The sequence below is a fragment of the Siphateles boraxobius genome, unplaced genomic scaffold (genome assembly GCF_051911475.1).
Source record: "Siphateles boraxobius isolate OS27281-9 unplaced genomic scaffold, OSU_SipBor_1 26, whole genome shotgun sequence".
Taxonomy (NCBI): domain Eukaryota; kingdom Metazoa; phylum Chordata; class Actinopteri; order Cypriniformes; family Leuciscidae; genus Siphateles; species Siphateles boraxobius.
Genome location: NW_027508876.1, coordinates 17,048,309 through 17,061,404, shown reverse-complemented (window position 1 = coordinate 17,061,404; position 13,096 = coordinate 17,048,309). Strand labels below are relative to the sequence as shown.

The following is a 13,096-nucleotide window of genomic DNA, read 5'->3' as shown; positions in this document are numbered from 1 at the left end:
TGTTACAATAAAAATTTTCATAATTTAGAAATAAAAGGCATTTTTCCTAGCCTGATTTTAGCCCTCTGATTTAAATGCTCTATTTAAAGGGGTGTGTTTGCTGTGAGACTTTAGTGTAAATGCCCACTGCTGTGATTGGCTGTCATCTTTCCATAAGAAATAGCTAAGTATTACATGTGGAACTCTCTCGAAAACCTTTAGCAAGATTTTACTATTACGGCTCTCAAGGTTAACTAATCGTGAAAAGAGTTGATTATAGCGTTATTTAGATCTAGATCTATATCTATCACAGACATACACATAATCAGTAGACATAAAATTATCTGTAACAATGCAATACTAGCACATATAAATGTTACCCACTTGAGCCGGAACTTCATAAAAAATAAAGTTCAACCACGCACTCCTAAAATTGGAATCCGAAGGAAGCTTATGCAGCAACTGTGTTCTTCCACAACCAGGCACTGCACAATATTTTGTAATCTTCAGTGGCATTTTTATTGCTTGGTAGCTCGATCCAGTTTAGCACCACGTAGGCCTATGCTATTTACCTAGTACATGTCATGCGTCGATCGGCGAAGGCTACAGAATTAGGTGTTGGTCTTCTTCTGTTGAAGGCGGTGTTTCGCTGCTCTCTATCGTCACAGATTTGTCAATTCTCAGATCCCTCATTTCATGAGACAGCTGTCAATAAAAGCTTTTATTTGACCAACAAGGAAGTTTTCAGCTCTGAAACTTACAGGATATTCTTATATTACGATGACATTTTATATATCAAAAGCTCAAGGAAAAGTTGATTTCTCAATCCATGACCCCTTTAAAGTAAACAGTCATTAAAGCTGCAGTAGGGAGTTTTGAGAAAATGTTGACTTAGCCTGAAAATTTGAACAAGCACAACTTACAGGTCCAACCACCTTGCTCTCTGCTGCACTACAGCCCTCCCTCCACAGCTCCTCCCCCACAGCGGAGCCTGCCGTGAACGCGCAGGCTAGTAAGCAGGACCACCGATGACGGCGGATTATAAACAGTTATGGAACATTCACTAATAGGGACGAAACTTCAACAATATGCTTTACATTGACTATGGCCTGCCCATACTTTGACTACAAACTTGGTCCCCAAATCATTATGTATTTTGCAATACATGTAACTTTATAAGGTTGCACTCTTTCTATAAGTTATAGCTACTAAGATAACGTTAAAGGATTAGTTCACTTTAAAAAAAAACTTTTGCTGATAATTTACTCACCCCCATGTCATCCAAGATGTCCATGTCTTTCTTTCTTCAGTCGAAAAGAAATTAAGTTTTTTGATGAATACATTCCAGGCTTTTTCTCCATATAATGGACTTCAATAGGACACAAACGTTTCGAGGACCAAATGACAGTTTCAGCGAAGCTTCAAAGGGTTTTAAACGATACCAGACGATGAATAGGGGTCTTATCTAGTGAAACGATTGGTCATTTCAAAAATAAATAAAAAACTTTAAGTTTTATTAGCACAAATGCTCGCCTTGCTCTGTTCTGTGATGCACGTTCGTGATCCTGTTCGAACTCGTTCATCCAAATGAACAAATCTTTGTTCGAGTCATTCGTTCATTGAATGAACAAAATGACTTCGAAAAAGACTCATTCAAAATGAACAAATCTTTTTTCGAGTCATTTTGTTCGTTGAATGAACGAAATGACTCGAAAAAAGATTCGTTCATTTGGATGAACGGGTTTGAACAGGAGAGTCACGAACGACGGTACGCGCTCGCGCTGTGCAAGAGAGGGGTGATCAGCGCGTACACGAGCGTGATTGACACTGCTAAGACATTCCTCCTGGCTCTGATTGGTTGTTTCTGACCGGGAGCGGTGTATTCCTGCAAATGGCAGTAGGACCACAGGGAGGAGCCAGAGGAGCTTGATTTTTTTTTCACAGATTATCTGTCTCATATTCTACTTTCAGGACATAATGAGAGTTTTAACAAATATTTGTTTACAAAAGCTACCTACTGGAGCTTTAATAAAAAATGGAACCAATATACTGATTCAAATTCATTGTCTTTCTCTAGTGTTTACTTTTACTTAAGCCATAACCGACTATGTTTACTAGGATACTCACCAAGGCAGGCATTTTGAGATAAATATGTGTGAATTTGTCCATTTAAGCGCAAGGAGATGTGAAAGAGAATTAATTTTACCCTGGTGAGTTCTCCTTCGCATAGTCTTGCACTTGAATTGTTAAATTGGCAAGGCTTGAAAACTCATGCAAATGATAAACGTTCACTACCATGCAGCACTGGCAAGCTCGGGACTGTGACAGTTCCTTCACCTGCCCAGAACTTCTTTCACGCTGAAAGGCGCACATGCATCCAGTCAAATATATCTGTCTAGCGTATGTTTACGTAGAAAAACAATGGAAAAGCAACACAGTTGAATACAAAAATATGTCCTGTCTGCCATTTCAAGTGTCTGTAGTATTTCGTAATATTCCAATTAAGTATGTCAATCACGGTAGTCTGCTGCATCCTCTGTACCTTAGCCCTCAGAACCTTCCTGCAAGATTGGGAAATGCCAGCACACTCTCATGGCAATTCGTATCTCTTTTACATTTTGGGCAATTTGGGGTTGATTCGTACACCCCTAGTTAGGATTATGGGTGGACCTTCATACATACTTTATTTCTGAAAATCATACATTTCCACATCGAATCACATCATACAAATTCATATGGAATTGCCACCTTGTAAAATGATTGCTCTTCTCATTAGATAGTTCTGGAATTGTGCTAATGCGAAAAAAAATTCTCAGGTTAAACTGCAATTGACTTGACATTAATGGCCCCCCACGTTAAGTGCAAAGAAATGCAAATTAATAAGAATAACTATTTGCTTGCTTTGTGTTTATTTGCTCATTTATAAAAAAAAATTCTAGGTAATTTATATTGCTCCTTAGTGATAAAGAGCCACATATGGAGGCATTGTTTACATTCCATTAGATTTCTTACAGCTCAGTTAGAAGCTTAAACCCCACTTTAATTGTGTGTAAAGATGCATTGTTCTTTAATGCGTCTCATTAGCCTTATAGCTCAGGGCTGAGTACATTCTCAACATGATTTAAAGACAAGATCAGTTCATTCTGCACGTCTTTATGCCATTTAAATGCACATCCCTCGCCCTGACAATATTTAGATGATGTTTCAGATGAACTTTCTGTCTTTACTGCGTTGTTTATTTATGTTTTTGAGATTACGGTTTCTACTGCAATACATTTAGTTGTAAGTCCCCTCAGGGAAAAATCTTTTCCTGTATTAGATCAGGCTGGATACCGACTCCAAACAGAGTGAACTGTAATAATAGAGGAGGCAAGAGACTGTTGAACACTTTCCCTGTGTGTTTTTCCGTCAGCGTAATGATGCTTCCCTGGCAAACCTCCACAGTGCCAGCACAGTGAGGAGCAAACTCATTAGGTGGGATCGAAAGGGGGGCCACCCGCTCACTACGCCATTGATTTTATGTTCGCTTTTATCAGGCCAGGTGATGCACTATCAATCTCCTTTACCAAACGTGTCCCTGTGTTTGACATGTAAAAGAATATTCCATATTCTCCCTCCAGGAAGACACTAAAACACACAACCTCGCAGTTAGATATAGCTCAAATCACATCCTCTCCTTCTGTGGGAGATTTTTTTTCTCACCCCTACAGTATTTCACACACATCAATTTCTCTCACATCAAGCTATTTCACGGATAAGCTGTTCTGCAGAACTTCTAGAAGGCCTTCTTAGAATGTGACTCATTCTAAATATCTGTGCAAAACGTTTGACGTAATGGCGTGTCGAGTCAGGGGTCTGAGAGGGTGAGATGGGAAGAGAGGGGTCTAATCTGCACCCATCTCTGAGGAGATGCTGATTGGTGTCTCACACCAACAAATCTAATCTGACAGAGGCACTTTAAGCCACGTGCTTTCGCTGTTCATAATGGTTGCATTAGAAAACTGTCACTTTCCATTACAAAAGCACAGCTAGGGATGTAAACAGCCAGGAAAAGCGATGCTGCGGTCTCCAAGGTAGGGGAAGCTTCTTTTAAACTGGAATTTGTTATGGTAGTTGAACTGCAGTCAAGGTACTCTTTTGAAAAAAGAGCCAAATTATAGTTCACCCAAAAATGAAAATTCTTTCATCAAGATTTCAACTCAATCTTGTATCATTCTAAGACTTTCATTCATGTTCAAAACACAAATGAAGATATTTTGGTCACATGTATAGTGAGAATTGGACCCTAAACTAAAGTGTGACCAAAATATCTTCATTTGTGTTTTGAACATGAATGAAAGTCTTATGGGTTTTGGAACGACATTAGATTGAGTAACCGATGAAAGAATTTTCATTTTTTAGTTATTTACAATTTTCTAAACTATAATTTAGCTCCTTTCAAAAGAGTATCTTGACTGCAGTTCAACTACCTTAACAAATAACAGTTTCAAAGTAGCTATTAGTGGTTCCATGAGGAACCTTTAGCATCCATGAAACCTTTCAATTGGACAAAAGGTTCTGTACAGTGGAAAAGGTTCTTTAGATTATTAAAATGTTCTTCGGTCACACTTTAAGATAAGGGTCTAATTCTCAATATTAACTATGACTTTTGCCTCAAACTTCTAATTGCTGCTTATTAATAGTCAATAAGTTAGTTGTTAAGTTTATGTAGTATTAAGGGATGTAGAATATGGTCATTTAATAAACAACCAATATTCTAGTAATATGCACGCTAATAAGCAACTAGTTAATAGTCAGAATTGGACCCTAAACTAATATTATTAATGAAATCTGAAAGATTTCTGTCCCTCCATTGAAAGTCTATTTGTACAAACCTCAGATAGTTCAAAACCTATATAAAGAGATCGTATCTGCATATATTAATCAAGCAGTTAAAACCTTCTAAGTCTTCTAAAGATACATAGTCACTTTATATGATGAACAACAGATTTAATTTAGGCAATTTAATTTTCATTTCTGAGTATACTAACCCTTTAAGCAACTTAAAGGTGTACTATTTTTAAATATGTAACTATCCAATATTATATTTACGTTTATACTAAATCCAACTTTAGGGTAGATTCAATAATGAGGGTGTGTTTTAATATTTAATCCAAAAATGTAGAGATGAAAAGCAACTTTTACCTAAATATAAATAATATAAATATTATTATTTTACTTTTAATTTTTGTTTAAAAAATCTATTTAAAATGCTGCACGAGAATTTGAATCTGTAAATCTGTTTTGGACTGTTTTTGTTTATACCCTTTCAAATAAATAATTTCACTAGAATGTATCAGACTTTCAACCGTTGCATAGAGATTGTTACGTCGCAGCAAGGACAAAGCAGAGAGTTTATCCAAATGCAAGCACTTTAATAATCCAACAAACAGGTAATCCAGGGTAAACTCAGAACTAGGAACAAGGTACTCAGACTACAAGCAACATTAAACAACGACCGACAAAACACAACTGAAGCACAGGGGTTTAAATACACAGGCAAACAAGATAACAAGGGGGCGGGGCTAATTAGAAACACCTGGAGAGACTAATAAACAAGAAAAACTACAAAGGACTACAAAACATGGCACAGGACAGGAAATAACAAAAGTCAACACAAGACAAGGAAAACATAAGACAGGAATCGTGACATAGCCCCCCACTTAAGGAGCGGATTCCAGACGCTCCTCATGAACGGTCCAGGAGGGAGGTGGAGCAGAGGCGGACCCGGGGGCGGGATGGAGGGCCAGGCCCATGGAGCGGAAGAGGACCTGGAGACTGCGGCAGGACGGAAGGCCAGGGTGGAGCATGATGTGCAGGCGGCCAGGGTGGAGCAGGCAGTTCAGGCGGCCAGGGCGAAGCAGACGACCCATCGGGCGGCCAGGGCGAAGCAGACGACCCATCGGGCGGGCAGGGCGGTGAAGACCCATCGGGCGGCCAGGGCGGTGAAGACCCCTCGGGCGGCCAGGGCGGTGAAGACCCCTCGGGCGGCCAGGGCGGTGAAGACCCCTCGGGCGGCCAGGGCGGTGAAGACCCCTCGGGCGGCCAGGGCGGTGAAGACCCTTCAGGCGGCCAGGGCGGAGAAGACCCTTCGGGTGGCCAGGGCGGTGAGGATCTTTCTGGTGGCCGTGGGCCCCTAAGTTGCCATGGCGAGGACCTACTACCCCCCCCAAAAAATTTCTTAAGGGTAGTTACGGGGTCATAGGCAGGAGCAGTCACCGGCTCAGGAACAGACACCGGCTCAGGCTCGGGAACAGACACCGGCTCAGGCTCAGGAACAGACACCGGCTCAGGCTCAGGAACAGACACCGGCTCAGGCTCAGGAACAGACACCGGCTCAGGCTCAGGCTCAGGAACCGGCTCAGGCTCAGGAACAGGCTCAGGCTCAGGAACAGACACCGGCTCAGGCTCAGGAACAGACACCGGCTCAGGCTCAGGAACAGACACCGGCTCAGGCTCAGGAACAGACACCGGCTCAGGCTCAGGAACAGACAACACACACACTGGCTCGGGAACAGACAACACACACACTGGCTCAGGAACAGACAACACACACACTGGCTCTGGCTCGGGAACAGACAACACACACACGGGCTCGGGAACAGACAACACACACACTGGCTCTGGAACAGACAACACACACACTGGCTCGGGAACAGACAACACACACACTGGCTCGGGAACAGACAACACACAGAATGGCTCGGGAACAGACAACACACACACTGGACTTGAACAGTCTCTGGATCGGCAGACGTGACTTGAACAGTCTCTGGATCGGCAGACGTGACTTGAACAGTCTCTGGATCGGCGCACGTGACTTGAACAGTCTCTGGATCGGCAGACGTGACTTGAACAGTCTCTGGATCGGCAGACGTGACTTGGAACAGTCTCTGGATCGGCAGACGTGACTTGAACAGTCTCTGGATCGGTAGAAGAAAGCTCAGGGCTGGACGGGACCAGCGGCGAGGGCTCTGAGCTGGGCGGGACCAGCGGCGAAGAGAACTGAGGGCTGGTCAGGACCAGCGGCGAAGAAGACTGAGCGCTGGGCAGGGCCAGCGGCGAAGAGGGTCTTGAGCTGGGCAGGACCAGCGGCGAAGAGGGCCTTGAGCTGGGCAGGACCAGCGGCGAAGAGGACTGAGCGCTGGGCAGGACCAGCGGCGAAGAGGACTGAGCGCTGGGCAGGACCAGCGGCGAAGCAGACTGAGCGCTGGGCAGGGCCAGCGGCGAAGAGGGTCTTGAGCTGGGCAGGACCAGCGGCGAAGAGGGCCTTGAGCTGGGCAGGACCAGCGGCGAAGAGGACTGAGCGCTGGGCAGGACCAGCGGCGAAGAAGACTGAGCGCTGGGCAGGGCCAGCGGCGAAGAGGGTCTTGAGCTGGGCAGGACCAGCGGCGAAGAGGGCCTTGAGCTGGGCAGGACCAGCGGCGAAGAGGACTGAGCGCTGGGCAGGACCAGCGGCGAAGAAGACTGAGCGCTGGGCAGGGCCAGCGGCGAAGAGGGTCTTGAGCTGGGCAGGGCCAGCGGCGAAGAGGGCCTTGAGCTGGGCAGGACCAGCGGCGAAGAGGACTGAGCGCTGGGCAGGACCAGCGGCGAAGAGGGCCTTGAGCTAGGCAGGACCAGCGGCGAAGAGGACCTTGAGCTGGGCAGGACCAGCGGCGAAGAGGACCTTGAGCTGGGCAGGACCAGCGGCGAAGAGGACTGAGCGCTGGGCAGGGCCAGCGGCAAAGAGGGTCTTGAGCTGGGCAGGACCAGCGGCGAAGAGGGCCTTGAGCTGGGCAGGACCAGCGGCGAAGAGGACTGAGCGCTGGGCAGGACCAGCGGCGAAGAGGGGCTTGAGCTGGGCAGGACCAGTGGCGAAGAGGGCCTTGAGCTGGGCAGGACCAGCGGCGAAGAGGACTGAGCGCTGGGCAGGACCAGCGGCGAAGAGGGCCTTGAGCTGGGCAGGACCAGCGGCGAAGAGGGCCTCGGCTCTGGCTTGACGTGGTTGACGTGAAGCTCTGGCTGGACGTGGCTGACGTGAAGCTCTGGCTGGACGTGGCTGACGTGAAGCTCTGGCTGGACGTGGCTGACGTGAAGCTCTGGCTGGACGCGCCTGGCGTGAAGCTCTGGCTGGATGTGGCTGACGTGAAGCTCTGGCTGGACGGTCTCTGGCTGGACGGTCTCTGGCTGGACGTGGCTGGCGTGAAGCGCAGAGCTTATCCGAAGGGCAATATCAATGTACTGCTCTAACGTCCATTGAGGGGTGTTGTCCGGCATAAGGTACTCTAGGAGGTCCGTAAGGCCATAACGGAACATGTGTTTCAAGACATTATCATCAACGTCCACCCCATCACAAAGTCCACAAAACTCCTCCAAATATTTCCCAATAGGGCGGTCACCTTGGCTGAGGCGAAAGAGACTGGCTGCTGGATTCATTTTTGGTCGGTCGTTCTGTTACGTCGCAGCAAGGACAAAGCAGAGAGTGAATCCTTTCCACTGTTGCATGAGAGAGTGAATGTTTATGAAAAGATTCACTCAAATTAATCAAATTTCCCAGTGATGCATTTGAGTGATGAATGTTTAAGAATGAATTAGTTTACTGAATCAGACTTTCCACTGTTGCAGGAGAGAGTGAATATTTATGAAACGATTCACTCAAATTAATACAATTTTCAAAAGACACACGTGAGAGAGGAATGTTTGGGATTACACATTTACTAGAATAAATCAGGCTTACAAATATTACATACTGTATAAGAAAAAATGTATAGGCTAAACTGGTTCAGTATAATAGTTTTTATTTCGTCAATAAGACATTTCCTAAACACAAACATGCGCACATTTACTTTCGCACTCTTTATCTTTCCTTGGGAAATTATGATGGAAATCTGCGGGAAGCTAAATGACCATGCAACAGGAAATGCTTGTTCAGGCTCACTGCTCTGCATTCTCCAGCTCTCTGCTTGGCAAGGAACAATAGTGAAATGTTTGTAACTTTCTGTTTTGTGAGAGCTCAGCTATTACCAAGTCTTTTTTTGAATCTATTACCAAGAAGCTTTTACCAAGGTCTTATCTCCCAGTGACAGTACCTGTCGACTCAGACTTAATTTTTATTATTGGACTGAGTCATCAGTGGCCACAAATTTCCAGGGACTATTCGGTTGCAGGAGTTGGATTAATGAACAGCGTAAACTCTATCTGTACCTTTCTCCTCTAGGGACAGATGGCCAATGAGGTAACCTAATTAATCGAGACATGTCATCCTATACAAAAACTACAGTTTGGCAGCATAGTACGACAATAGCTGTGTTGAAGAACTTGTCAGACTTAAGGTTCATTGTCAGTGGCATTGTCACAGCTCTTCCTATGAGACATCAGCCTAATGAGTATTAGCTCCAAGGTGATTGTTCATTTCATTTCATTTCATACCGCATTTTGCCGTGTTAATGGATTTGACGTGCATTTGGCAGGACTGTATGAGGAGCTGTGGAAGTGGACAGCTAGTGTTCAGCATAATTTTTTGCACAGAATGAGCGCCACATCACCAGATTTCAGTTTTGATCCTTGGCCAATTGTAAACACATCTGAAGATGACTGTTTCTTAATTAAGTTCAGGAGAAATTCAGTGAAGCCGTTAATTGATTTAACTTTAGAGCTTTAATTACGATTTAAGTAGAGACTAAGATAAAAGATGCTGGCAAATCTGCACTGCTTAAAAACAACTTTGTGTGTGTGCAATTGCCATGTGGAAATTACATACTTTTTTACTGTTGATGAGATGCTTAGAGATAGTCTCTTTTTTGGAGGGGACTTCGGGGAAATGCTGTCGACATAAAATTATTCCTGGTGAAATTTGTAGTATATAATTTTTATATATTCTGATATTATAAATATATGTTAGATTTCTGTAATTTCTTTATTTTAATTTTTAAAATTCTCTCAATTTGATCCGTATCACAGTTTTGTGTTACACAAATATGTACCTTGCCAGTTACCACAGTGTTGTTACTGTAAATTTATTAAAAAAAAAATATAAAAATATTTTAATTAATTTAATTAAAGCTAGGAATATAAAAAAACAAGAGCAAAATAAAATCAGTAAAACATAAACTACAATTGAAATTAAAAATTTAAAATATAAAAAAGTAAAAGCGAATTCAAATTATTAATAACTATTATAATATTATACAAATAATAATAAAATAGTACTGCTGTGCTGAACCATGGATGGTAACTATTTTTTCACCCTATAGAGTGTCATATCAGATGTAAAAAAAAACCTGTTGCTTCAGTACTTTGGAAAACAATTGTTCTTCTATTTAAAACAGCACAGTGCATGGGAAGAGAACTTTAGAATTTTTTTTCCCTTTAACTTGAAAATGCAGCAAAATGAGTTGCAATGATCAAAGATTGTAGTCTAGCATTTTATATTGGTCTGACATGCATTTAAATGTGTAATTGTGATCTGTACCTTTTCTTTTTTCAGATGTATGCCAAACCACTGTGAACATGGAGGCCGATGCAGTCAGACCTGGGACGGCTTCACTTGCACCTGTGATGGAACGGGGTACACCGGAGCCACCTGTCACACATGTAAGAATGTGTGTTTGGGTGTATCTTTTTTTGTAGGGATATGTGTGCAACTGTGCATATATGTTTCCGGGCTTATTGCTGGTTGTTTATTCTGATACATGTCATGCTTTCTCAGATATAAAGGGTCATTTTGTGTAAAACCTCAGCATGTGAGCATAACTTACAAAAATGGAACAAAGAATGACATTGTTTTCTGTGAAATTAAGCAAAAAGGAGAATTGGAAACACACAAGAGGAACATCATTCTGTTTAACGAACTTCTAGAAGACCTTTCTAAAAATTGTAAAGGTTCAGTGTAACAGTATTTGCTTCCTCTGTATTTGCTTTTACCTATGAATTAGATGCTAAATATGTAGATGTTTTCTTGTTTCCACTGCTTTTATAGCAACTTAAATACAAAATTCAAAAATGTTCAGTTTGTTACCAGGTTTAAATTATATTTTGAAATACCAACTGAAATGGAAGCAAAGGAGACTTTAATCAGCATTGATTTCAGTATAGTTTGATGTTAGTATGTTGCTAAGCTAATGATGCGTTTTATTTATGCTGAAATATTTATATTGATAATTTTCGATATTGAATGTAAGTGTAATTCTCTCGCCACATCCATAATTGATCCATATTTGATTGATGTAATTTCCTTTTTTCTGATTAACATGTGATGCTGCTGCTCTAGAATTTGGCCAAAACGAGGTTTCTTTCAAATTTAAGTCGCCTACCTTTCAGAATGACCTTCAGATACTGTATGGAGTGGCACCTACTACGACTCCTTCAAAGGCTCAGTAGGTTTTGAGACAGAGCTATTGATTCATATGAAACGTCTTTTGTATTCTCTATGTAGTCTGTTTGGGATCAGTTCTGAGAGAAATAGTTGACTGAAACTTCTTTAGGACCCCAGGGGTTAGATGGAGAGGAGAAGAGACTAGAAGTTACAAAGTTGCAACAGTTACACATAAGTCAATATGAAAGATGTTGAACTCTGTTGAGCTACTCCCCTCAAACCTCTCCGTATACAAAAAAATGGTTGTATTGGTCATTAGTCAAGCTTGAAAAAAATATAACTATTTATTTTTTTATACTACTCCCCATAGGGAAAGCATCTCGGTTACAAATGTAACCCTCGTTCCCTGAAGGAGGGAACGGGAGACTTTACGTCACGTCGCCACTGTTGACGTAATTGGGATTAGTTTAAGGAGCCCTATCATCTTCGAGTGTCTACAGGACGAGCCAATGGACGTTGGCGTGCGTGAAACGCGTCACACACCCCACCCCGCAGCGCGGATATAAACATGAAGCGGGCGCACGCACTCATTGTTTTTCGCTGAGGAGCCGAGATAGTGACGGCCATTACAGCGATAGTCAGCAACAGGGGCGACGGGACGTAAAGTCTCCCGTTCCCTCCTTCAGGGAACGAGGGTTACATTTGTTACCGAGACGTTCCCTATGAGTCGCTCACGTTCTACGTGTCGATGTAATTCGGATCCCTATGGAAAACGCCATGGTTGCTGCCACATCCAACGCCCTACGCAAGACTCTCAGACCCCCAACTGGCTGGGGTGGAAGGCCTGCATAGAAGGAGTTCAAACTGCTGTTCCATTATACCCCACACAGTGGAACTTTTGGATAACACTGGGACAGCGTGCCTTTCCAAGGGAGAGGGACGCTGCAGAAGCCACATCCTGCCCGAAGGGAGGTAACGTGGAGAATGCACATATGGACTGGCCGGTTAGGGGCAGAGCAACATATGGAGTGTCACTGGGGTGGCTCCATCCTGAGAAGGGGGAGGCTACACCCGACAGTGACGGCAGAGTGGACTCTGCCCAGGGAAAGAATGTGCATATGGGATTGCCGCAAGGATCGGCACATATGGAACCTAGGCTTAGCACAAGTTACACAAGCATACGAGCCCTAGGACTGGCGACACATGCTCCGCAACATCTGTCTGCCAACAGGGTTCGCCAAAGTGGGAAACTCGACTGGAGCAAAAAGTGGACGTATCCGCTCCATGTGGAGGGGAGTGGCGCAGCAAGCCAACACTAGAGCGGGAACTACGGTGTTACCGGCTGGTTTAAGCGAGCACACAGGAAGAAACCGGCTCAACACGTAGGCTATAAAACCTAGCGAACCTGTCAGGTGTCGCCCAGCCCACAGCTCTACTGATATTTGTCAGCGAGGCGCAATGTGCCAGCGCCCAAGAAGAAGCGACACTCAGAGTGGAGTGGCCTCTCAATCCGGGCGGGAAGGGCACGCGTTGGGTACCGTAAGCCAAGGCGATGGCATTCACTATCCAGTGGGCCATCATCTGCTTGGAGACAGCCTTTCCCTTCTGCTAGATTCCGTAACAGGCGAAGAGCTGATCTGAAGTGCTGAGGCTTTGCATTCTGTCCACGTATAGATGCAGAGCGTGGACAGGACAGAGAAAAGCCAAGGCTGGGTCTGCCGCCTCCAAAGGCAGCGCTTGCAGGTTCACCACCCGGTCCCGGAAGGGAGTGGTAGGAACCTTGGG

The 13,096-nt window shown here is 44.1% G+C and overlaps 1 protein-coding gene across 2 annotated transcripts in view; it reads left to right on the top strand.

The window, feature by feature from the left end:
* Positions 1-13,096, top strand: part of cntnap2a (contactin associated protein 2a) — a 511,778-nt gene that overhangs the window by 317,885 nt on the left and 180,797 nt on the right. For both annotated transcript variants that reach the window (XM_077244572.1, XM_077244573.1), the window contains exon 11: positions 10,484-10,590. In XM_077244572.1, coding sequence (XP_077100687.1) covers positions 10,484-10,590 — 107 coding nt within the window. The remainder of the gene's footprint in view (positions 1-10,483; positions 10,591-13,096) is intronic.